The sequence below is a fragment of the Triturus cristatus genome, chromosome 1_2, assembly GCF_964204655.1.
Source record: "Triturus cristatus chromosome 1_2, aTriCri1.1, whole genome shotgun sequence".
NCBI lineage: Eukaryota > Metazoa > Chordata > Amphibia > Caudata > Salamandridae > Triturus > Triturus cristatus.
Genome location: NC_140580.1, coordinates 139,064,057 through 139,090,908, shown reverse-complemented (window position 1 = coordinate 139,090,908; position 26,852 = coordinate 139,064,057). Strand labels below are relative to the sequence as shown.

Genomic DNA, 26,852 nt, shown 5'->3' with positions numbered 1-26,852 from the left:
TGAACGTCTCAGGATCGTTTAACAGACACGATAATGAGAACGCAACCACTTGTGAAGGTTTAGTTATTTTAATGAAGGCAAAAATAATACAAGGAATAAACAAAGGTTATAGTCACTGGAATCCTCCAGGCTAAGTACGTTACCAGCCCACAGCACGGATGGTCCTAACCGTCCTCTGCATATACGCCGATCCCGGCGTATGCCAACAGAGGGCAGAAATGAAATGGCCGACAATGCCAATCGGTAGGCTGTGAGGGGCACGAAGAGTGTTGGGGAGAATCGAGGAGTCAGGGAAACACCCAGCCGGGGTCTCTACCTGAAGGGAGCAGCCGCTCAACCTCTTCCTCAGACTGCACCGGGACGCGGAGTCACCTCCTGGTGATGCGTCACCGATACCCCAATCACAAGCAAAGAAGACTGAACCGAGAGCAGCCGCTCGATCGATCCCGTGGACTTCCGAGTCTGTAACGCGGCAAACACCTCCTGGTGTGCGTTACAGCTGGCAGTCCCTGTATCTCTGGTCGGGCTGGGAGTTACGACTCCAACCAGCAAAAGCGCCACTGCGCTTTGACTCAGCCGAGTCAAAAAGCGAAGCTCAATGGTTATCCGGTAGAGCTTCCGGGTCCTTCACAGGTGACGATGGGGCAAGACACGGCCCAGGGAGTAACGACTCGACCTACCTCCGTTCTTGCCTTACTGGAGCACCACTCCGGAACACTGCTCTTCACTAAGCAGGTACGTCGGTGTAAACACAATATCCGACAGCGTTGTACCTCCCGGTTCCTCCCTTTATAGGGCGTGTTTTCCTTGAGTTATGTAACAGCTCTCCTGTTTACATAAGGGTGTGTTTTCCTTGAGTTATGTAACAGCTCTCCTGTTTACATAAGGGCGTGTTTTCCTTGAGTTATGTAACAGCTCTCCTGTTTACATAAGGGCGTGTTTTCCTTGAGTTATGTAACAGCTCTCCTGTTTACATAAGGGCGTGTTTTCCTCCCCTCGCATGACAGGAATTCTTGACAGCAGCATTTATTTAAAAATGTTAAATCTAGCACCTAGGTAACACTGGCATTCAGCTACAGTGGTAGTAGCTATTGGTAGTGCTATATCCAGTGGATTCCTGTGAAGTGCTTGGGCCCTGGCACATAATATTTTACCAATTAACCACTGAGTGGGACAGAGCCTATTTCTCAAGTCCTGTACCCATTCTCACAAAGTGAAAATTCACCTTTCATGGACGACTTAAACTAGAAAGGTACACACAAAGAGGTGGTTTGTGTTAACACACAGTATTCACAAGTACTGTTTAGATTATATTCTATCTGAATGGGTACCCTGCTGCACTCTGTAAGAGTGCACAGTGACTAAGAAGAAGCTCCTATTTACTTTTTTATTTAAAAGATGTATGTAGTGCAGGTGCACAGTGAGGTATGGAGCAACTTTATACAGCAACATGCAGGGGCAGCTCCTCCGCAATGGCGGAGCAGGTTCACCCCACTTGCTCCAAGCCAGCAGGTGAAAAATAAAATGCTTACCTAAATCGTTTTATTTTTCATTTGACGGCTCTGAGCCAGCACGTTCAGGGATGGGCGGGGCCGAGGCATGTGAGGGGGAAGGAGGAGTGCTATGTGCACTCCTAAGTATGCATATATGTTTGGGCGGCCGTCTCAGTCCGGCCAAACACATATGCGCAGTTGGGTTTGTCCAGCCCCGCTGAAAAGAACAGCTGGGCTGGAGAAAACCCACAGACTCCCTGGTCTGAGCGGAGTGTTCTTTCAGCCCACTCAGACCAATCCCCGTGCTGCTCTCACATGAGAGCAGTGCGGGGATTGCACTGGGAGTCTGTCCCAGTGTATGCTGGGAAGCAGGGACCATGCAGAAGACGGAGGCGCAATGCTGGAGGCAGCCGCAGATCCAGGCTCCAGTTAAATGGGTATTTCATTTTTATTATTAACCCCCGGCACGCTCTCCCCACCCATGCTCCCCCACACCCCATCCACCCACCCCATCACCTCTTCATTGTGTCAGCTGCCACTGATAACATGAACAGCGATAAAGAGGTTTTACATCAAAGAAGATTTGCAAAGTAATTTACCAGTTGTAAACACTTTTAAGCCCTCATGACAAGTGGCCTTAAAAATTGGCTGTTATTTTCCTGCCCCTGTAGTTATCGATACTTGGGGTACCAGTATCTCAGGGAGGAGGGAAATTCTGGACCACTATCAGTTGGACCATGATGTCCTACTAAGAAATGAGGAATTACTAGGAGAAATCAATCATTCCGTGTTTTAATGATGCAGTAATTCCTCAGACTTCCAAACTGAGATTCTGGCTATTTTTAGCAGCTGGAATCTACAAGCCAATCCTTATATACCATAACTGCAACAAAGGGTCCTAATTTTTAGGTTTCAAGACATCCCCATGCAGATAGACCTACTTGTCAGGTTCTCTAGCACTACTCAGGAAGGTCTGTATAAAACACTATCAAACTGCAAGGGGTTGGAATGGTCAGGTAGGCTTGGTACTCCACGTTCAAGACAGCAAGTCATAACCTTGTGGTATAAGAATAAGCCAAGCTCGAAGTACTAAATAGAAAGAGGCCTATTCACAAACTGTGTTTTGTAGTACCTGTAGTGGTACTTGAATAATACTACTTGCATACTTCAAAATGTGTGGGTCTCTGTCTTGCCTGTCTTTTCTGAATGGAGGTCTCTGTCAGACTGCGAGAGATCTCCTCACACGTACGCCTACATTTTAGTAGTAAATGTGGGAGGCATGGGGGAGTGGCTGGAAAATGGGGAATACTTACTACTTAATAGTAGAGGATTAAACCTAACTTCACAAATTTACTAAAGTCAAAACTGACCCAAAACAGTGGTAAATGTACTCGTGCTCAGACCTGCAACAAGTCAAGCACTATACATGGGCAACTACTGGAACTGCAACACCTTTAACACAGAAAATAATAGAAACAGGACTTATAAAATAATGTTAAAATAAATTAATTTTGTTAGACCTCTTAAAAATCTGTATTAATTTAAATGTAAAACATTATATATACATTTTAAAACTTATTTTAAATAATTTTAATAATCTTTTTTAATTGTAACTTTCTTGTTATAGGTATTTAAATTACATAACGTTTAATAATTTTTAATACTTAATAAATACAAATAAACTTGTGTGTACGTTTACCTTGTGAATAGCCCCCAAAGACTTCAAACAGAAAGGTTCTTCAATTAGAGGTTTGTGTAAGGTCTTGTTTTGGAGTTTTGTATGCAGATGTTTTGCGCTCTCTGGAGAGAAGCCATTCAGCTAAATACACAGTCAATAACATGGCTCCACCATGGTCATCTATGATTAATTTCGTAGAGGCCATGGATAGCTACAATTTAGCCAGGTACATAAAATCAGGGTGAATAGTGAGGAATGGGCACTATGAAATATGTCTAAAAGGCTTTGTGTGCACATTTACACATTCTTAGTAGCAATGGGTAGAGATCCTCTACTTTTTGGCCAACAGTATTTGCTTTGAAGTTCATGTGATGGAGGGAAATACTTTAGATGGAGGATATTTGAAACCTCTCCACCAGCCCTCATGTCTTTTAGCATCTCTCTTGAAACATGGCCACTTTATATGAAAGTGTAGAAGTTTATTTATTTTTTTAATAATCGGGAACCTCCAACTGACCAAATCACTTCTACCCAGAGCAAAGTTGAAACCACAGATCTCATTTCACATATTTTCATGTTACACTACATATATCTATATGCTGTACATTTTGCCTTGATATGGCTTCTCAGCGGCAAATTGGCCTTGCTTGCACCTTATCACCCTGGTTTTAGGTGATTTCAAATCAGAGTCTTGTGTTTGTGAGCTGTAGTTAGTATGTTAATAGTCAGTGTGAAGATATTTGACATTTTGGTCTTCAGAATCAAATGTCTTGCAGATGTGTTTTATGTTAGAAAGGTGTTGCCTCCCTACTAACTGGATTATCTGGCTTGTGCATAGTTCATCAGGTTTGTATATGTGCCTCGAGTGTCAATGAACACCAGGCACTGGATGATATTGCAGGACTTAAATATCCATCTACTGCTTTATCTGGACGGTGCTGGGTGGGTATTTACACCTTCCTATTATATGTGCATTGTTGGTAAGTCAAAGTAGTCTTTATTTCGATAATTTCAATCACTAAAGACACAGTGAAAAAAATACAATACATTATTCCTGATACATCACTAGCAGCAAAGGTAGATAATCCAATTAAAAAGACAAGTTAAAATATATAAATAGAATTGGAGTTAAAAATATATGGTAATTTTTTTTAAAAAATCATTAAACATTTCATAACGAAGCACATATGATACCCATATAATAATCATATATGTAGCAGCGTGAATGTAATGGTTATCTAAAACTATACAGATAATGGAACCAGAATCAGGTAACATAGGACCCTAATCGAATTCTACAGATTTATTAATATTATTTCTGCGAATGGCCCACATCCAACTCAGGTACTTAGCCATTGCAATAACTATGTCTTCCCTAGTATTTGTTTTCAAAATGCGGAAGGCCATTAAACTTAATCTTGTGCCCAGATTAGAACATATCGACTTTAGCCATTTGTTTCTTGGGCTTTTATATGCAGGGCATACAAATACAATATGCATTATGGTCTCTACCATCAGTTTGCCTGAGGGACATTTGGCATCTATTTCATTTTGCCATTTCCTAGTAAAGGTATTTATTGGCAAAGAACCTACTCTAAATTGAAGTTTCCTGTCACTAGGACTCGTGATGAAATTCCAATAAGCTTCAAAACTCGGTTCTATTTTATGTTCCAAAAAAATACCAGTAAGAGAGGTATTTTGTACTAATGACTACTCACCGGATCCTCCCACAGGTAGCTAAACCCCATATCGGCAAGTGTGCTCTTTATCTTATATAGCCATTTAATTTTGCATGCCGAGTCAGTTTCTTTAACATATTTCAATGCATTCGCATATGGTAGTAGCTCTAGTGTAGTCCAGAGCCTTCTCCAATACGCTATGGGTCTGTAAGGTGATAACTCCTCCAGAGTAGTACAACCCAGATCTAAGGTCAGAGGTTTAAGTGGATTGTGGAAGACCTGTCAATCCACGCAAAAACTTATTTTGGGCTAAGGTTAGCGATGTTATGTTTTCAAAGCCCCATAATTCAGCACCATACAGTATCGAAGCTCTAATCTTTGCATTGTAAATCGTTGCAGCTGGGCCTACCGGCTTAGTATAAGAAAGCTGAAATTCTTTTAAAAGGACACCTGCAAGTTGGGCATGTCTTAAGGCCAGTATATCAATCTGTGGTTACCAATCTATCCTTTTTCCTAGGGTCACGCCCAGATAGGTAAATGTATCTGTTTGTTCAAGTATGACGTTGTCCATTTGTACTCTTCCTTTTACTGATTTATATCTGTGTAAAACCATAAATTTTGTTTTGTCTACATTCACCACTAGATCATGGTCTTTGCAGAATACCGTAAATCTATCCAGTGCCCTTTGCAAGCCCGATTGTGTCTTAGATAGAATTAAGGTATCGTCCGCAAACATTAGTAGTGGTATCTTAGTGCCTGCTAGTGAGGGAGCATCTGTTGGATATGAAAAAAATATTTAAAAGCCCTAGTGATAAAAAGCGAGAAAAGGGTAAGTGCCAAAACACACCCTTGGCGTACCCCAAGGAGTTCTGGTGGCATCCCTGCTTCGTTTAGAGATTCCCATAGTTTATTGCGGGGGACTAGATCAAATCAAGATTACTGTGGTCCAATAAATCATCATAAATCTAAAAACTTGATCTATAGTACTAACATGTGTATTGTTGTGTGGTAATGGTATATGTGAATGCTGTTGTGGGCATGCTGAAATTCACTTAAGTTGTTCATAAGTAAAATGCTGGACATGAGTGAAGAGTTCTAACATGTTTTGGAAGCTTTTGTGTGCAATGCGGTGGTAGTCACTGCTGCTGAAATAAACATAGGCAAAGTTCGGGATTATTTGGTGGAGAAAAGGGCATAATAGTAGCATTTTGTCTTGAACCACCACAGTTCCCAGATGAAAGCTCCTAGGGGAAGGCGTCAGTAGAGTTAATTTTGATAACTTAGGAAAGATAAAAGGTTGAGCCAACATAACAAGATACATACCAGTGAATTTCAGGAAATATAGGGACTGCTACAGTTGGTGTATGAACAAATTACATATTGAACAGTGTATTTGAAGACGCTGTTGACAGTCACGAATATTGACTTCTGTTGGGGAAGCATAAATGTCATTCAAAGAGCAGGGCAATTTGCTCTCCATCCTTCTGCCTCTGGCGACTCACGAAATGACGACCTTGCACTAAGAAAGCATAGCCTGTGGACGGTATAATATGCAAGGATTTTCAAAGCCCCAGCCCAAACTGCATTTTTACTATCTGGCTGCATTTTTTTTTAGGCCACTTAGATCAATCTGCCAATTATGGTGACATCATAAGACAGCGCCCTGAAGTGGTCTTAATCCAACACTGGCCTTATGTGTGTACTTACCGTCTGGTCATTCATTTCAACATCATCGTAGAGATCTTCCTGTGGTTTCTTCGCTTTCGGCGGGTTTTCAATGTAGGTGTTGGGCTCAGAAAACTTTCTTTGCATTAAACTATTAGGAAAAGAAAAATATATAAACGCGTAGTGGGGAATCATAATAAACGACTTTGTAGCAAGTTGTTAAATAGAATTCTGAGCAAATGAAAGGACTATGGGGTCCTGAGCAAGAGAGCTACTGCCTCATATGCCACAAATGATGTCAATTCATGGTTTAGTGAAAGTCAAAATGAAAGCTGTAACTAGGCACCATGACACAGATGCATATAAAAGAGTCTTCAATATTTAAGTAATCAAACAGGTGAGGTAGATCTTTCCACCTCAAGAGGGACAGAGGGCTTTATTAACAGCCTTCCAGGACAACCAACACCCTCAGTGCTTCTACAGAGAATACTGACAGACCTACACTCTATAACAACATTGCTAGACACATCATCATATCTGCAGACACACTATGTACAAACAGAAGCCCATTGTATTGAACTGTGTTTAGCATGATATGTAGCATTAGGATAGGAGATAGGAGAGAGATTACAATGTTCACATTAGGAGAGAAGCTGCACTATAGAATGCCGTGACTTAGGTCAAGCAGAATTGATGATAAAACTACCTATTAATACTCTGGTAACAAGTGTACATTACACTTTTCTCCGACTCTCAGCTTGTTGGCATTCGTCGAACACTATTTGTTAAGAACAGGACCTGAGGAATCAGCTAAACAAAATGTCGCTTTTGCAAGGAAAGCTTGCTCTGTTTTTTTTTCTACTGCTGCCTACACATACATCTTCATGTGTACTTCCGCCTTACTGCCCTTCCCGCTGCCATCCATCTTAATGTAGTATGCTGGAACGGCAAGATATTTGTGCTTGCTTTCCACAGTGAATAAGGGAAGCAGTTGTCACAATTCCTGTTTGCTGCCAAATTTGTTTTTTAGGTTTAACAAGGAGGTTTCCAGGTTGCCATCTGGCCAAGAAATATAATGGAGTGGCCAGTTAGATGCCGAAGACGGGCATCCAACACGCAGCCCCAAGCCAGGAGGATACAGTTGAATTTACGAAAGCCTTAGCATTGCACCTCAGTTCATGGCGATGATCCAGACAACAGATACCATCCTTCCCTGGTTCACTTAGTGCTGTATACTCCCAAGACTAAGTATTTTGCCCCATTTATGGGCACCTTCATAAAGCGCTCTATTGCATAAAAAAGAGGTGCTTCTGAAGAATCATCTGTGCAGAGCAAGGACACTGAGATTTGTGCCAGATAAATCCAAGGAGTTACTTGATCGCTAAGAACATAAATAAATGATGTATAGTATCAGTGGGAGCTACTGAGCCATGAACCAGGAGACTGTCCCATCCACTGGGGATACAAGAGATCCTTACTCAAGATTCAAGTAATTCAGGTATTGAAACCATGGGACCTTTCAACCCATATCCTGAACAATAAAGAATCGTTTCAAAATTAGTCTTGTCACTGTGACCTTGAACATTAGACCACCATTCCTAGGTGGGGCCAAAGGAATAGGATGCTGGTACTTATATGAAAGGAAATACTCATGCCTGAGATGCAAGCCCACGAGTCATGAACAGTACATGGGATGACACAGCACTTCTACCTACTGAAGAATATATCAGACTGGACATTTACCTTTCTGCACAAGTAGAATGCACCAGGAGGTATGGAGGGAATAAAAAAAGCATCACAGAGAAAAGTCTCTACTTACAGACAAACTCAAGTAAAACATAGATTGGAAAACCAATCCTAGGTCTCAATTTACTGCTTCAAGAGAAGAAGAGAGTTACCAATTTAGAAGAAAGTAATTGGGTAGTTGAAGGGTCATGGTTGTGGTATATTCGATGGGCTAGCTATACGGTTCCAGCCTCCAAAATTATAAAGCAAGTCTACAGAAGATGGCACAAAACCTGCATTGTGACTTTGAAAGGTCTCTATGAAAAATGTCTGGAAGCATACCTAAACAGGCTTGAGCTCATATAGAAGGTTTTCTTCTGGTCAATATGCATGCTGTCAAGGAGGGTGTTTGAGAGACTGCTGTGGCCTATTGCAATGGACATCTATTGGTCCCATTGGTTTTAGTGCAGGAAACAGCTGACAAGGGGCTACACGAGGAGGGCACAGAGTTTAAGCATCTCCAGATGAGGAAAGGAGTTGAAGGAAGAAAGAAAAGGGGCTCTAAAGGACAATCCTTATGTATGTTACACAAGGTAACAGCCTGTTATGAATGGGCATTAACCCCTTCAGTGCCACGCCCTTTCCCCCTCCTGTGCCGGGCGTTGCATTAGTGGGGGGGGTTCATGACGAGATAGTCTCATCATGGGCACAGCGCAACCGTGCTCCATGACGAGACTATCTCGTCATGGGCACTGAAGAGGTTAACAGGTCAGGAGGAGCATGTTGTGTTGAGTCTTCATGATGTTGCCTAGTTTTGGAACAAGGGAGCGGGAAAGTGGAGCTGTGGTGGTGGCTAAAAGGAACAAGAACAGGTCGCATCACATCCTATACTTTAACTGAGGTGTGGGGGAAGTGATAAATATTTATGAAACATGCAAAATTCACAATTTTTCCTTTATCCACCTACATAATGAAATTGGCTCTAAAAACTGTCCACGTTTTTTCTATACATGAACCAGAGAAATGTGCACCTTTTGGGTACTTCAGAAAATTTGGCAAGCAAAAAAGTTCCAAGGAGAACCACATGAATCACCCGAACTGCCCAAGAACTAAGAAATTTGTGGTTCTTCAGCAGTACTTTAGCTGGCCTATCTTTTTTAATATGTATGCCACATGAAAGCAGAGTCTCAATTTTTTGAAAATGTATGGTGTTATGCCCTTTGCTTCCTGCAGAATCATTTTTAAAAACTCAAATTTTTAATGTATAGGTCTTTAAAATAATTTGCCTTTGTTTCATCATCATCATCATCATCATGAATGCTTTATTCGACAACTTAATGTCATAAAAGTAAACATTTCATTCAATACTACAATTCATTTTAAAAAGAAGCCATCCTAATATCAGCTCGGTAGGCAGCTCATAACAATCCATGTAAATAAGGAACTTAATGGGCAGGATTCAAAAATACAAGAAATGCAAAACTACAAGAGTCTTTTCCTATGATCCATCTTTTAGAGCTAGAGCTTTGCTAAGCATACAGTACGAATTTTGTATAAAGTGCAAAATGTAGTTTAAAAATCTCATAGATTAAAATAACACGTTAGTCCTCAAAATAAAATTTCTAAGTGCAAAAAGGCAAACATATTAAAATACGAAACTTCAATTTTCTCTCCTTATAATATATCTTAAAGTGCAACGTTTTTTATAAAGTGCAAAATGCTAAGAAGATATAATCCATACAGGGCAAACTACAGAAATTTCATTCCAGACAACCATATAAAGACGTTATTTAAGGTGCTACGTGCATATAAGACAAACTCATAGTTTTAGGATGATCTCTAGAATGTTGACACATTGTGGGCCTCTTAAAAAACAATCCTTCATATGAAAATCATTATTACTAAAATCACGGACCTATAAAATTACATGACAACATTTAAGAATCTAAACAATAATCAAGTGGCAAATATCTGTTTTTCTTAATCCTCATAGCAGCAACCAAAAAACACGCAATATTAAAAATTTCCCATGGAGTGTTCAATGTCTGGAGATAGAGTAATGCTGGTCTAACCTGCAGGAAACCCATTCCTCTCAGAATGGGAATTATATACTTCTTACGGATATCAGTATAAAAAGGACAAAACATCATAAAATGGAGGGTATTCTGGGAAGAAAAATTATCACAATGACAAGGAACCGCATACTCGGGGTTACACCACTCCTGGAAATCACCTAATAAAAAAGGAACCAAATTAAAACGAAACCTAGTTAAAAGCCAATGATGGAAGGGCTTATTTACTATTACCAAATATGGTTCAATACAGATGTTCGTTTTTATTAACAAATGGGCCCTTACTGAGGGTTTATGCAACTCTGATTCTTCCCTTTCTGCAGACAATACATTCTTAAAATTTGTTTTCACCCACCGCACATCCTCCCTCCGAATCTTTTCAGGCGCTTCAAATAGCTCTGGCCGCCCCAGTTTGGTTAACATACTTTTAACATAAGACAACCACTTAATCTTGTTAGACTTGTCTAAATGAACACAGTCTCGTAGGATCTCATGATTCAAAGTCAATTCAGGATTAATCCACGTTTTTAGCCAGCAGAGCAACGGAGCTATGCTCAAAGTGTCTGAAATATAACCAATCCCCAGTTCCTGATGTATCGAAAAAACTGGCGTTGATTGTGGAACTGATAAGAGACTGCGTAAAAATTTGTTTTCCGCTATTTGAATACCAGGCTGTTCTTTAAAACCCCATATAGAGGAACCATAGGCCGCAATCGCTACACACTTTGTACTATATATTTTCAATATACTCTCAATCGGTCTAGCCCCCAGACGCTTTGCCAACCTCATTAATCCTAGGGCAGATCGAGTAATAGAATTCTTTTTAATTTTCTGTTAGGGTAACCAAGAAAACTTCTCATCAAATACAACCCCTAAGTAGGTGAAGGAAGAGACCGAAGTCACTTCCAACCCATTGCAATAAAAAGAATAGGGTTTTCTTGCTCTACAACCAGAAGACAAAATGTGGGACTTGCTATTATTTACTACCAGGTCCAGCGACTGCATGTGTGCCCCAAAGGCATCTAAGAGTCGCTGGAGACCCACCGTCGTACGTGCTAGAAGAACAGCATCATCCGCGTATAGGAGAACCGGGATAGATCGGTCTCCTACACGCGGAATATCCAAAGACTCCTTCAAAAGGGATCTGTCTAGGTCATTAATATACAAAGTAAAAAGAACCGGCGCCAGGATACACCCTTGACGAACTCCACGGGCTGATCTGAAGGAGCTTGAGCATTTACCATCCTGTGAGATCCTGACCGAGGCAGTAAGATCTTGATGGAGATCAGCCAGGAAATACACTAAGGATGGATCAAGACCTTTATCCAACAGAATATTCCACAGCTTTGACCTGTTAACCAGGTCAAACGCTGAGGATAGGTCCATAAATGCCATCCTTAAACAGCCTTCTTTTGCCACAGTGTATTTGCTAATTAGTAAAGACAAATTAAGACACTGGTCGATGGTGCTTCTACCTTTTCTGAACCCATATTGTAAAACAGAAATAATCTTCTTCTCGGTGGCCCAATCCGAAATGTTAGTTAAAATGATTTTTCCTAGAATCTTCACAGAAGAATCAATCAGGGATATTGGTCTATAACACCGCGGGTCCCCTCTCTGGCCCTTATTAAAGACCGGAATGATAATCGATCGAGACCATGATGCAGGGAACCCTGAGGTGCCAGAGACATTAAAAACATTAACCAAGATATTTGCCCAAAATTTAGGTTCACTTTTGTAGAGATCTGCAGGAACAGAGTCAGGGCCAGGGGCCTTATGACTGATAAGTCTCCCTTATTGCTTTCTCCACTTCCTCTTCAAGGAACACAAATGGGACTCGGACTTGAGAAGGTGATGAACTAAGAAACAAGTCTTGAGTATCTATGGAGGCAGATATTGCCTTAAAATGGGACAACCATTGAGCCTCTGTGATGTTACATTCCTGGATCTCATTATCCATGCCTGAGAAAAAAGGGGTATTGATAATTCCCCAACATGTTGAGCTATCCCTGAGTACATCTACTGATAGCAGCGCGTGCCATGCCTCAGCCTTAATCTCTGCTTTCCGGCTATTAATTACCGTCTTGTACTGTTTCCGTAAATCAGAAATTAAGACCCTATCACGTGGTGAGCTTTTCAATGCTAGATTTAAAAGTCGATGAGCACGTGAGCGTTTATTATCAAACCATTTTAAGCCACGTGACGCTCTCTGCTTAGAGTTGACTGTTAATTCACTAGCTATTTTACTGCAAATACCCTCAAAGGCTCTAAAAATAGCATCTTTCGTGCTCAAAGGATCGGCACATATTGAAATATTCCCTTCGCATTTCTCGCACAAATCTGTAAAAAAGATGTCCGGCATAACTTTGGACCATCTGAGCCTTCTCCCCTGATCACAAGTGATTATGGGACAGGGTGCGAAGTGCCTACTACCAGGTGCTAATAGGCCGCAGCTTTTATCTAATTCCAAGATGACAGGGTTATGGTCACTAAAGGGCGATTCCCTGCCATTATAAAAGATTACTTTGCCTTAGAGCACAGGAGACAAGAAAATATAATCAATAATAGTATCTCTGGCTATAGATTTAAATGTAGGACACCGGTCAAGAATGTTAGCAAAACCAGGTTCAAAGAGGTCAACTTCGGACAAGAGGGACTCTAAGCCCTCCCCCCGCTCTGAATGTTTAAAATGGGGGGTCATTGCAAAATTATAACCACGATCATCTTCAATACAACAATGAGAGCGGCAAGGAGGAATGTTAAAATCGCCCATAAGCACAACATTATATAGAGTGGTTTGCATTACCCTGTCATTTCCTAAAAAATGTTTCAAGGTACTCAAGTGTTGGTTCCTGTAGTCATTTTCCCCAGAGTTATAAAAATTCACAAGAAGTATCTTGGGGTAGTTTGGGGAACATATTTCTACTGCCAGACAGTTAAAGGAGTCTATGTCAATCCTTTTCATAGATCCCCGTAAATTCAGGGACAGAAGTAAAATAAGACCACCCTTAGCTCTTCCTGCTGGAGCTGCTCGGGCTGGTAAGAAATAAGAGCTAAAACCTTCCAGCCCAAAACTATCCCCCCTATCCCAAGTTTCCTGAAGGGCAATTATGTCAAAAGCTTTTATAAATTCTAGCCGCCAAGGGTTATCTCTTTTACTTCTTATGCCCGCAATGTTCCAGCTAATAATACTGCATTTGGATGAATTTGCGTCGCCAATAACTTCTTGGGCATAAATGATACGAGGCATAACAGATAGATAGTTTTCACTCCCGGTATCAATACCCTCCAAGTCATTAAGGCTAGGAACAGAAGAACTAACCGCTATCACTGGGAGTCAATCATTTGACTCCAGCTGGCTTAAGGGATAAAATCTATTTGACAATGGTAAACCCTCCTCCTTGGAACCTGACCGCACACCCATAATATAAGGTGACAGGGCACCAACTCCACACAAACTTGCTGGACTAGAAACACTGCTTACAGGCCGGTTCGGCAGCAAACAGGAAGTAATGTTGGCCTTTCACCTATTGTAAGAATAACCTGTACTTATTGGTGGGTAAAAATAACCCAACGGGACGGCCCTTATGCCGTCCACATTTAGGTCAGTAGCATCCTAAAACAACTGGTCCGCTATATCTGGTTTGTTAAAATTGACTATTATACAATCACCAGTGATTTTTTTGGGATGATTACCCACCCAGGACACCCGTCTAGCCATAATAATATGGTCTGAGATCTTAGAGGATCCAGAACAATAATGATTACACCAACTTTTTGTTTTACGCAACAAACCATTTGTTGATTCTTTTTCCGGATGCTCTAGGGAAGGAACCCCAACAAGAACGGCAACCAAAGAAGTAGCTTCTGGGGGGAGATCAATCCTATTGTAGTTATAAAATATAGAATTCTTATACTGCTCAGAATTCCCCCTCATGGCTATGGGCAGCCCTCTAGGTTGCCTCGTGTCGGTACAGGGGGTAACATTAGGATCCCTTTGGCTCACAGTAAGAGGGACATCCATCCTATCCCCTGAATTCAGGGTACCGCCCCTCCCCAAGGATGGCAGCAAGTCACTCGATTGGTTGTTCCCTCTATTAGCTAAACCAGATGCTGCTGGAAACACATCAACATTGTTAACCATGGGACACGATTTTTCTCTCAGACGGGAGTCCATAATAGTACTTAAATGTTCACATTTCTTTTTTAAATCAGCCACACAAGAATTCATAGTGTCAATAATGTTCTTAGCAATAGTGGTCAACATTAATTTGAATCTTGTGCTAAAAATGTCCTCAATAAGGGACCGCAAAGACTGTTGAATGGATTCATCAATTCCCTGGACGGGCTTAGAGGTGCTGTTCTTAGAGCCCTTGGTGCGCTTTATAGTTTTTTTGTGAGAACGTTTTACTCCAGTAGGCCCCTCCAGGGGAGCCCTTTCTAATTTACCTCATGGTAAAGTATAAGTACTCTGGGGGCTAGGCATGCCATCTATACCGGCCAAAGCAGAGGGTAGAGCATCGGTCTTTGATTTGGGAGCATTAATCAATACCACAGGGTCCAGGGGTACGGGGGCAGATGCCAAGAATACTGTCACCTCGATCCCTCCCCTAGGTGCTTCACTTGAGTCCAAGCCTAGCTCCTTTTCCGCATTTGCTATTTCTTTATTCAAGGCACCCACGGCAGAGGTTAGGTAAGAAATTATAGATGGTGACTTTCTGGGTATTTTAGCTTTTAAACCCCCCTTATCAGAGTTACCCAGATGTTTGCGCTTACCCATCTGGAATTGTTAGAGGGGTGGCCCAGCCCAGACTCCTTCGGGCATCGACGGGTGCGGATGGGCCCGCCCTTGGCCTGGGCTTAGCCCGGGCAGCGCCCGCGCGCGACCCGCGCTGCATGTGCCCCGTGCTGATTAAGAGGGCTTTTGGCGCCCTCTGATAATGCAGATTCTCGGCGCTGAGCAGGGCCTTATGGGAGATGTAGTTCTTCTGCACCCAAGAGCCGTTCCCCCTCACGGCAGCGGATTGAAGAGTGTAGTCTCAGTACCCCTCACGGCAGCATTATATGAGATGTGGAGCCGATCACCTTGCAGAGGTCAAAGAAATTAGAAGCGCGTCCCCTTGTCAATGCAGACTGCGGCCGGCAAATGAATGGTAGCCATCTCCTTTCAGCATGTGTCACATACCTGAGCTTTTAGGCAGTCAATCTCAGGTTGTACAACTCCCTCTTTTTCTCGTAGAATTAGTCACTCCTTTTTCGTACAAGTAGGGATGGAATAGGAATAGAAGTTCTCTCCATTAATGATTGACAAGTCATACATAACTTCATTAGGGCGCAAGCACCTTTATCCCAGTGTGAAATTATGTTTGAGTTATCAAACAATGATAGACTGCCCGGTCCTGTGCTTATCTTGGAAAGAATGCTCAGTCAGGCCACGATTTCACCAGGAAGTAGATAGCTCAAAGCAAATAAACAAGGGCTGAATGCGACATCCTAGAGCTGCTGGTTGCTGAAAAACGCATCTGAGAAGGGCAAAGATGAGCAATCATAATTGCATTTCGCATCGCATACCTGTTCCCCTTTGTTTCTTTCTCCTGTTCCAACACTAAAAAATTGTGTTGTTAGAAAAAAAATACCATTATGTCCCTACCCTCGAAAAGTGTAAAATACGCCCACAATTGATGACACAAAGGCAAAGGATTTGAGTAAGCCTAGATTGGCGCGGGTCTGCAAATGGAATTAATAAAAGATTGTAATAAAATACTTTGAATAAAGCCTTTTTCTAAAAATTTAAATAAAAAATAATATTAACATGTCCGAGTCATTTTTGAAATATTTTTCAAGGTACAAACTGCAATCATACAACCAACCACAGTCCAGATGAAGAGCATACAGCTCCAGCTCAGTGTTTTTAAAAAATATGGTAACCTCTCCAGGGCTCATAGATTTAATGACCCAGTAGACGTACAGTTTTTTAATGTTAATTATGGACTGCTGTACTCCCTACAGCCCCCAAAGCATAAAAAAATTGGGAGCATTTGTAAAACTACCGCCAGATGGGTGCATACAAGTCTTCCCTGCCTGGGCACTTATAGGCTGGGGAATAGTGTCCAGAGGGTAGGCCTCCCGGGACGCCAGCATTGAGCTGGCCCTGGGGGTTGGGGTCCTCGGGACCCTATTGAAGCTCAGGGAGTGGAGCTGCATGCCCTCCTCCCCTTCAAAAATAAAGTGTGCCGGGGGGAGGAGGGCCCCTTACATGCCCTCTACCCATTATGTAAAAAAAGACAGTTTGACCCCTGGGCCCTGAGGTCATATAAAAAATGGGGTCATTTAAAAAAATGCCCTCCATTTTTTTTTTCATGCATGCCAACGGTAGACACGCGGAATTGCAGCTAATATTATATATTATATCATTTTGATAACATATTTGTAGGTGCAATTAATTTTCTAGATTTCCTTATTATTGCAGTTAAGTATTACCATCAAATAATGTGGCATTGGAATGGATACTCGATAGAGGCAAGGATCGGCAGCAGCATAAACTCTGGTCCTTGACTGAAGCGCGACATTAGGGACCCAACAGCAAGAAGAGAGACCAGAAATGACAACTCACTCCCCAGCATGGATCAGATAAAGATGATTATACTAGACCCATGCCAACAAGTATCCATAAATGGAAACTATATGGACCAAGAACTGCACCGCACCTAGTAATGTGCTGCTCATGAGCGTAATGTTCTCAAACCCACAACATAAAGGCTTCAATTACCTGGATAGAGTTGATGGTGGATGTTATGAATCAAGCATGCAGAATAGTCAGATATGATATGAAATATCATATGAGCTACAACTTAACTCTTGTTTACTCTAGAGGAAAAGTTTCCTGCAAAAAAGACGGTACTCATAAGAAGTGTAACTAATCCATGCACTTAGCAAGTCCCAATTCTATGGATGCAGAGGGCATGTCTGGAGAACAGAACAAAAAGAAGCACGGTTACAGATACTGTCACTGCCACACTTACTAGAAAGAATGCTTTGCTGCATGGACTATGCAGGAAACCCGTTCAGCATCTACGTAATCATATGTAAATTCTTCAGGATCCGCTTTGGATCCGGACTCGGACAGGAGCAGACCCAGCCAGTGACCCATCTCCTCCGATGACTTGGCCTGTGATGCAAAGAGAAAGATGAACAGCAATGAACACATCACCAGTCAGAATTGTAATCTTTTTACTTAAGTCAAACCTTTCCAACAGTGCAACAATCAAAGTGGACATTGTTCTGTGGGGGAGTACCCTTCTTTCATGGTATGATCTGCATTCCAAGCAAAGAGGATGGTTGAAGAGGGGGAATTCAGCTGGGTACCAGCCATGCCCTCAAAGCTCAGGGGCTTCTTGTGCTTTGGGAGATAAATGGTGAACTGGAAAACCAACCGAGTGAACACACTGGACACTTGAAGCAAGCTGACAATGACAAATATTAATAGTACCCTATAGTAAGCTTGCGCTGTGCATGCATTTCCAATGTGGAATTCAATAACTCAGAAGAACTCCGTGACCTGCCTTCATCTACGAGATGGTTGGTGAAGAGCAGAGCACTCAGGCCATCAAGGACAGTTCTTATAGTTTGCATTCTGGTAGTTGTTCTTTTGCTTAGTTCATTATAAATGCAAGACTGCACGTCTTGGTTTGGGACTACATGACATCTCTGGAATACTTTTAATATTTTGGGAGTGCGGCAGCCTCAGAGGTAGAGAAGCATCAGTCTGTTAGTCCAATACCCTTTGTAGTGGTAAGGGTGCCAAGCAGTGCCACTTCCATGCCTTCTGTCAGGGTGCTCTGCTCCAGTGTTCCCTTTCAGATTCTGGACTCTGACAGGATGACACAGTGCCTTACTTTTACTTAGACTCCTCTCTCCTTCCTTCAAGTCCTCTTCGGCCCCTGAACTTTAATCTGCCTGACCATAGAGAGGTGGTCCATGCATCGGGCACTCTGCACGGATATTCAGGTTTGTAATGTACATCTACTGTCTTCATCTACCATCCCGATTCTACAATGTTAATATTGGTCACTACTTTTTTCAAATTTAGTTGTCTGATGACCTTAGTTGTCTATTCCTTTACAAGAGGTTTTTTTTTGGGGGGGGGGGACGTCTGCCATTTGTAACACAAAAAATATCATAGAACAATTCAAATTAAAATACATGAAGTTTAGTTCATCTCAATAGAGGCCTTTTTTTAAAGAGATTTAAACATCTACTATTCATACAATCTAGTGACAGTAAAGCAAGGTTATGTTATATTTCTGGATGAATTAATGTTTTGGTTGGATTAATGAAGAAGTGGAGTATCTGTACAAGTTAGGATTTTAAGGGATGGCAGATTGATGCAAAATGTATTGGTGGATTCAAACTCCTTGCTTGGAGACCCAAAGGATCCAAGGAACCATGGAGGCGAGGTGACTTCTCACTGAACTGCATCATATAATAGAGAAAGCACCACATATATGAGTGCAGCCTGCAGGCAATGGTTGTCAATGTTTGACCGCACAGCCATATTCCAGTCTCTTTTTCAGTCCCATCAGCTTTCCACTGTCCACCCTATGTGGCGATTCAATGAGCATTGAATGTTTGTGCCCTTCAAAATCTCCTGGACTTCTCCCAAAGCGCCCCTGTCAATGGCAAGGCTTGTTTGCACTAGGTGCGCTTGCAACTCTGTGTGATGGAAGCTTGCACTGCTGCTGCCATGTTGTAACGGATATTGTGGGCCTATTCACTTGCTCTGTACAAGTTGTATCTTTTTCGTATGTGTGAGTTGGGGGTGGAGAAAGGTTTACATTCTTTCTGCCTGTGCTTGACCTGTTGTGTGTGTTAAGTAAGCTTGCACATCTACTGCTGGCTTACCTCTGCAATCTGTGCAAGTGAAGAGTGGCATAAATCGTTTCACTATACAAAAGCCAAATCGATTGACTTTCTCAAAGATTGGTGTTTTGAGCATCCTATATTGAACTATGGGACTGTTGGGCCTTTTGTTACATTTTCACCTGATAGTAGAGGTACCAAAGCATTCAACATCCGAACGTGGGTTCATCAGATATGGACAATGATAAACTTCCACCCCTGATCCTCATCACCACGAGTGGGTATGTCATGTGAGAAAGGGAGCTGGTGTACCTAGTGTTTGCAGTTCAAGTGCCTCGAGGCTCGGGCGATCAATACACAAATCTCATATGTCAGGCTACCTCCAGAGTCACCAGCTCTTCTCCCTGCTGTAGTATTCGGAAAGAGTAGAGATGATCCGGGCTGGGTTCCGGGATGATGTCGCAGCCAGTCAGGTCCACCGGTTGACAGACGACCTTGCTGTGATTCTTGTCTTGGTAAAAATTAAGCTTTCTGTTCTTTATACAACACCAACGGGACTTCCACTGGGTGTTGATCAGCACATTCAGATAAGCTGCAATCAGACACAATCAATGGCTTTGTTATTATGGTTACCAGATCAGCCAATGGAATCTCAGACTAATGGTGGTGAATGGAGATGAATGAAAACTAAAAAGGTGTAATGGTCTAGAGTTGACATTTTTTGTGTCTAGTGCCTAGAAAAATATGTGAAGTGCATGGCTAAATGTTTGTGAATTGCCAAAAGTTCAAACTACTTCCCACAGTATTTCCCTACCCCCGCCACATGCTCATGCATAACACTCTCCCAAATAAATGGCGCAGGGCTGCCTTCTTACTGGCGGTTTCCAAAGAGCGCTCTGGACTGTCGGTGGTGGAGGATTTCTTCCGGCCAAGGTTCATCAGGTTGCTCAGCTTCAGGCCCGAGGAACACTTCTTCTTGGCTGATAGGAAATAAGAAAAGTGGAAATTGTATGCATGTCAGTGATGCTGGCAATGCTCATTCTTCTAGTCAATTGTGTGATACCAGCACGTCTCGACAAGGAAAAACGATCACAAGGTGACCAGATGTAGAGGACAGACAACCAACACATCTTCTGTGCCAACGCTTCAAGGGGTCAATGATAACCCTTAGGGATTCACTGCTATCACCACTGAGGTTTACTGGCAATTCTGGCAAGAACCACTGCAACTCAAAGATTCCTTGGCAATGCCATGGCGTAATCCCTAGCCCACTGAGATTCACACATAAAATCGCACTGCTTCATTGTTAACACTGTATGGATTCACTGCAAATCCTACAGTGATTCTTTCACAACATAGGAAATATTTGCGTCTAATTCAATCAACATTCACTGCCAATACATTCAAGATTAACTGCTCGCCCAGAAGTTCACAAATAATACAAAACAGATTAGCTGCTAATATGAGACAGATTTATTGACAATATCCTAACAGTGCATGAATTAAATTTCTTTAGATAAGTATTCCCCCCCCAAAAAAAACTTCGCTATGTGGCAAGAGATTTGCTTCCTCTCTTACTCTCGTCAACAGAAACTACAAGTGGTCTTAGATGCTCCTGAACACTAAAGACAACACCTGCTGTTTATCTGCCCAGGTGGTGACTGCACACACTGCTCACATGTCCCTTCAAGAAGGAGCGGCTGTCCCACAAACTGAGATCGGGATAGAGTACATCATAGTAGAACTCACTATGATACAAAACACAGGTATATCACTTAACAGGTTTACTCATCTTTAAACTGTTATGGAAAATACAGCATTAATAACACACTGCTTAATTCTTGCAACCTGTAGCAGAGACATTAATTAGTATGTACCTCAGATGTTTATAATTATACAGAATTCCCTTGGTCTATGGAGAAGAAACTTAAAAACAAAGACCACGCTTCCTGCAACTGTTTCTGGTTTTCTGTCTCTCACTAAATATGGTGGGACAAAGAGGCCAATGGCTGAGTTCCTCTGACATTGCAGCCAGTTAAGAGGCTTACTGGGAAATGAAAACATTTGTATATAGTCTGTTGCCCCTGAAAGGATGGTTCAGCTGGGGAACAGTGGACAGGACTGCGGTACATTCAGGAATATAGTAGTAAGTAGTAATATAGTAGTAAGCAACAGAGCAATCTTCTTCATGCAACCCAACCAACATGACTCAAACATTTCTGAGAGGGAAGACCTCAGTTTGGAGCCCAAGCCGCCTCATTCATACAGAACTGATGCCCAGTCTGGATCATCTCACGAGCGAGCATGCCATGTTATTTACCGTCTTTCACTTCTAGGTTCTCAGGGTGACCGTCTGTGCTGCTCCCGCTCTCTGAAGCGGCTGAATATCTCTCGGATGGATCAGCCTGGAAGTAAGAAATCAAGTGAGTAAATAAGCACAGAGAAAGTGCAATGCCTTGGAGCTCACACCGTATCGCAACCTGTCAAGTTCAAAATGTCTTGAGCTGTTAATTATGAGATAGTATCCCACATAAACATACTTCTTAGCTTTAAAATTGACAGACAATTATCCATTTATGCGGCACTTTAGAAGACACCCAATTGTCCCATGTTACTTTAGTGAAGGTTGGCAAGGCCTATGATGCATCGGTAGGATAAGGGCATACAAGCAGCAACATGGATGACACGGGCAGCCGGGGGTAGCAGCTGCACCACACTCTATCCTCCCACCCCCAGCTTGCGCTCCAACATCTATGGCACTGTTTTCCTGCCTCTGGTCTCAGGAGCCATGAAGTGAGTGGCAGGAACAAATGGTAAACCATTCTTGAATTGTATTTACTTTCCAAAGTTTCCAGGGTCATGTTCTCGGTAGCAAACAGGAAAACGTTAATATGCAAAGGATGGGACGAGACGTCAATTATGAGATATCCACTTCTGCCAGAGGGATTTTGGTGACTCAATATCCATGAGAAGGACAGGTTTGCTTATCGATGTCACCGCAGTCTAGCCCAAGGCTGTGAAATTAGTTCCATGGAAAGTAGTGGAAGCGGCCTCCTGGAAAGGGTGTGTCATTATGTTTATGTTGACAGTACTATGAGCTGACTGACACTTTGGGCTCTCTGAGACAATTGCATATGTTCTCCAGGGATCTTCTGGATCTGCTCAATACTATGGAGGGAACCAGGTGAAGAGTATACTCAAGAATCCTGTAGGTATGCACTAAGCTCCATACCAAGAACTAGTGGGCACTCGAGCAAAATCTCCATTTTGTTCTTCTGGTTGGATGTCAAAGTATCTAGGTCTATAATATGGACCTGCTGATAGATCGACTCCAGAAAATTAATTTCTGTTATATCGTCAAGGTAAGCTTATACAGGCAAACCTCAACACTAGGGAGTTTGGGGTTTTGGGAATCTAAATGTTCTAATTTAGAAAGTTTGCCACTGCCAAGAAACCATACTGGTCCACATTTGCAGAAGGATATCATTTTCCATTAAAAAAGGTTGCTGGGTTTGATAGGCTGGAATGGGCCTAAAAAGAGCCTATTTGGGGGTGTGGTTAACCATGCAAAAATAGAGAACTGAAAATTCAGCGGCTTTCGACACACCTCTTCTTTCAGCTTCAGTTTAGCATGAGCTCTGAAGCAGTGAACCAATGTCAGACATGACACTGAAGCAGGAAGCACCAGCCACAACAGGACATTTTATCTTCACCATATGGAATGTTAGAGCCTTATTAGCCCTGTCAAATACCTGGGTGTTTTGCAGGATGTAAGCAGAAAAAGCCATATAGAGGTTTCGTCCAAGAGCTTTATCACCTAAATATTGATCAAGAAAGACTCAGATCTTGGCAAGCAATAATTATCTTCAATCCTAAAGAAGGTGGAAGCAGTGGAAGTGCTGATGGGCCCTTGCCTCCCTTTCATTGAGTTGTGGATTAAAAAGGATGGGGAGGACCACTACTGGTTGCTGCTCAATGGGCTGCTAAGTGGCATTTACTTATCGTTGTCATCTGTATATACTCCCATTTAGAGTCAGAAGGCCTTATTGCAACAGAAATTTCAAGAAATAGTAGATTTTGCAACAAAGTCACCCATTCTAGGGGTTGAGGGGAGTGTATTGAGCCAGATTGACACCTGGGGCTGTAAGGTACACACAGCACATTTTCCTTGTTTGCATCAGGTACACCTTTTAAAAGGTGCACCCGGTGCAAACATGGAAAACAGGCCATATTAGGATGAATGCATTACCCCGTGAGCAGCTGCAAACTCGCTCTGCTCCCAGGACAGCGCATTCATGTGAAAAATGGAGCGACTGCTTTGATGCCGCTCAATGTTTCACAGTGCAGGTGGCAATCAGTCTGCACCTCCTAACATCATCTTTGCCTCTGCGCCCACATCTGTGGTACGGTGTGGCACAGAGGCAAAGAGATTCCTTCATTTTGGGGCCGTGCCCCATGCAAATGAGGGAACACCCTCTGATCATAGCGCTGGTGCTTTATGTGCGCCAGCGCTATCAGTATTGCAGAAGGGGACGCTCAAGTGTCTGAGGACTTTTCTAGAATACCAAAGTGCCCCGGTGGCATTCAAAGCGGGGACAAACACCTGTAGTGCCCCCGGGAAACTTCTGTAATACAGCCCCTGGTGTCATAGGCACCCCGTGGGCACTGACTTCTTCCACTATTCTGTCGTCGACTTCACACATGCCAGGGAAGATTCATTGGATGAGGTAGATAAGGGTGATCAGACTCTTTCTGGGCACAGAACAACAACGTGGAAATTCATCTGGCCTGATCAAGAAGGGCTGAAGCGATGGAAACTGAACGATGCCTTGGTGGAAGACCCAGTTGCTGTATGTACAGTTAAGTGCCAGATCAAAGAATACCTATACAGGGGAGGTTGGGAAGGGAATGGCATGAAATGCATTGAAAGCAGCAGAAAGGGGGCATTTATTTGGGATGTAGCTTGCTTAAATGCAATCACAAATGCCTTACTGCCTAAGGTTACCCATGAATTATAGGAGTTAGAAGACCAATATAAAGTCACACTTCTAGAGTTAGATAGTGCAGACTAACTGAACTGAGGCTGGGCATGAACTTCCGCAAAGGGGAATGTGAAATGCTAAAGTTATCAGCCAATAACGTCAGTGCATGCCAGATTTGTATTTATAGAATCGAGGTGCAGCATGAGAAGAGAGTTTGCCATGTGTCTGAGATGAGGGTAACTGAAATGCTTTCAGTCCTTTTATCAGACTTTATGTACAGAAAGGGTTCAGTCGGGTGAGCCAGACACTACTTGAACTCTACAGCATTGCCCAATTTCCACAAGATAGATGCAGACTCTCTGGAGGTACTCTTGAAAATCAATAGCTTGAAACAAGCTAATGCTCAATTGCTGGATAGCTTCCCATCCTCCTTCTACAAGACTTCTGCCCCCGAATCTTCCATTTTTACTGGAGGAAGTGTCTAATAGTTTTAGCAAGAACCAGGGTGAGTTCTCATCTATGGAACAAATGCCAAGTAATAGTCTCATGTGTTTCAAAGAACAAGGGAAACCCAGTATTGTGACCTGGGGTAGTTAAGTATTTAGAAAAACAAAGGTCGGGGAGGCAACTTAGGTCCTCGTGAAGCCGAGGCTACTGAAGTATTTTAGAAAGCGTTAGTTAGGTACAATAAAGTAAAGTAGTATAGGCGGGACTGGTTATGCAATATATGCTGGAACACAAAGTTTGGTATGACATCACATTTATTAACAGCATGAACTTCAGAGAGCTACCTATGGTCAAGAGTAAAAATAGAGATGAACTGTCAGCTTTTATGAAGCATAGACATTCAGAAAGGTACCTGATGGTTTGCCATTTGTCTCCTCCACTCAACCCCTCTATAAGGGGAGTAAATTATGGCATAATACCTTTAAGCTTACAGCCTATGAGGATGACATCCTTGTGGCATTGATAGCACCACAGCATGTCAATTGGCGTAACTGCCCTTTCCTTCTACCCCATTCACATCTTCTCTGCCCCTGCTACATTGTGGTGCCCTTTGGCCACCAGGTACCCCACCAGAAGCCTGGCAGTAGTGTGTGGAAATTTGCAAGAAAATCATTAACATGCTCGATTGTTAAGTTCAAGCTGCTGCAGACGTCATCTGCCCTCCCCACTTACCTTCCCACCCAATGGGTGAGACACCCTAAAACTGCTTTATTGGTAATGGTAACCCCCTAGGTGTGTGTACAGTATGCAGCTACCTTGTCAGCAGTATGAATGTTAGCCATAGTTCATTGTCTAACTCTCCCTTAAACTTAGAATGTTTCAAGCTCCACTGTGAGTAAAATTCCTTGTTGCACCGTAACCAAAACCAATACTAGCTATACCTACCACACCTATGTATCTGAATAATCCTATGCTGGATCCAGATCCAGGGGTCATTTCACATACAATGCTGACATGAATCGTGAATGCTGCCACCATGCATCTATGTTAATGTGTGCACTAGGCTGCTTCGCCATCTCCATTTCCTCCTCCTTAGACCCTTCTTTGTACTATGTTTCTCGAGAAAGAGTTTGAAAATGTCAATGTACCCAATGCCCACGAATTTCTTCTTTGCTCTCAGAAGAAGGTGCCCCCCCAATGGATTCACTACATCATATTCGGCAACTCGTTTGATTTCTCTTCATCTGCTCAGTCTTCCCCTAATTCTTTGCATCTGTTGCATTGGCTTTGTCCCTTCCTATCAGTGATTCTACCTTTGTCAACACTTAATCTCAATCAGTTGCTACCACTGTGTCTCTGTCTGTGGCCCACCCATCTCTCACATACCTTCTTTGTCTGCCTTTCCTTCCCCACTCTTCTTCTTGTCTAGCAGACACATTTCCCAGATCTCAAAGTGTTTTCTGGAACTCACTGAAACCTCTGCTCCACATCACTCTCTCTCACTTCTCTTATACTTATTTACTCGCTTACACGCTCAGCCATGTACCATTCCCCTCCTGAGCTCCACCCCTCCCCCACTGCTCCACATTCTGAGGCTTTTCTGCCTGCTATCTTCTACTCTGTGACCTCCCGCCTTTTATCACGGTCTTGCTTCCTCTCTTTTGTTCTTCTAGCTGACAACTGGAGCTGCTTCTCTGTTCTTTGCCTTGGGCTCGTGCTTACTGCCCCCTTTTGTCTTGCCCAGTGTTCACCTCCATCACGGACCATCCCCTCCTTCCAGCTCGCTTATTCATCTCAGTCTCTCACCCATCTCCCTGTCCAATGCAGCTCAGGTCCCTTGCCCTCAACTTCCATCCCACCTTCTTCATGCCATGCTATGCATCTTTTCCCTTTGTCCTGCATCACCCATCCACATATTGATCCTATACCTTCCTTTGCATGTCCCCCGCTCTGCCTGTGCACCACTATTACTGCTGAGCTCACTGTAGCCCCCTGGGTAACAAGCCGTTACCCCCTAGTGAGTCTGTTCACACAAAACAATTGTCCAAAGAGTTTGCCACTTGCATTGCTAACCTTCTTGAAGTGGGGGTGCACTGTTCACTTCTGGCCTCTCTGCTAGCTGTCAGCCAGCCAGCCACCCTTTGCGGGACACCCTGGACCCACTTGCTGGGGAAGCTTGCCCATTCGGCCTGTGAACGGCTTTCCTCTGCCTTCTTCAGATCCCTGCAGATCTGCACTGCCTAGTGACCCTT

At 42.8% G+C, this 26,852-nt stretch overlaps 1 protein-coding gene across 1 annotated transcript in view; it reads right to left on the bottom strand.

Moving 5' to 3' along the window:
* The window catches only part of AFAP1L2 (actin filament associated protein 1 like 2), a 509,415-nt gene that overhangs the window by 57,804 nt on the left and 424,759 nt on the right, over nucleotides 1–26,852 (bottom strand). Inside the window, exons 9-13 of the mRNA XM_085603289.1 lie at nucleotides 21,492–21,576; nucleotides 20,047–20,151; nucleotides 19,552–19,763; nucleotides 17,335–17,480; nucleotides 6,558–6,666 (exon numbers count right to left, since the gene is read on the bottom strand). Of these exons, the coding sequence (XP_085459415.1) occupies nucleotides 6,558–6,666; nucleotides 17,335–17,480; nucleotides 19,552–19,763; nucleotides 20,047–20,151; nucleotides 21,492–21,576 (657 nt within the window). The remainder of the gene's footprint in view (nucleotides 1–6,557; nucleotides 6,667–17,334; nucleotides 17,481–19,551; nucleotides 19,764–20,046; nucleotides 20,152–21,491; nucleotides 21,577–26,852) is intronic.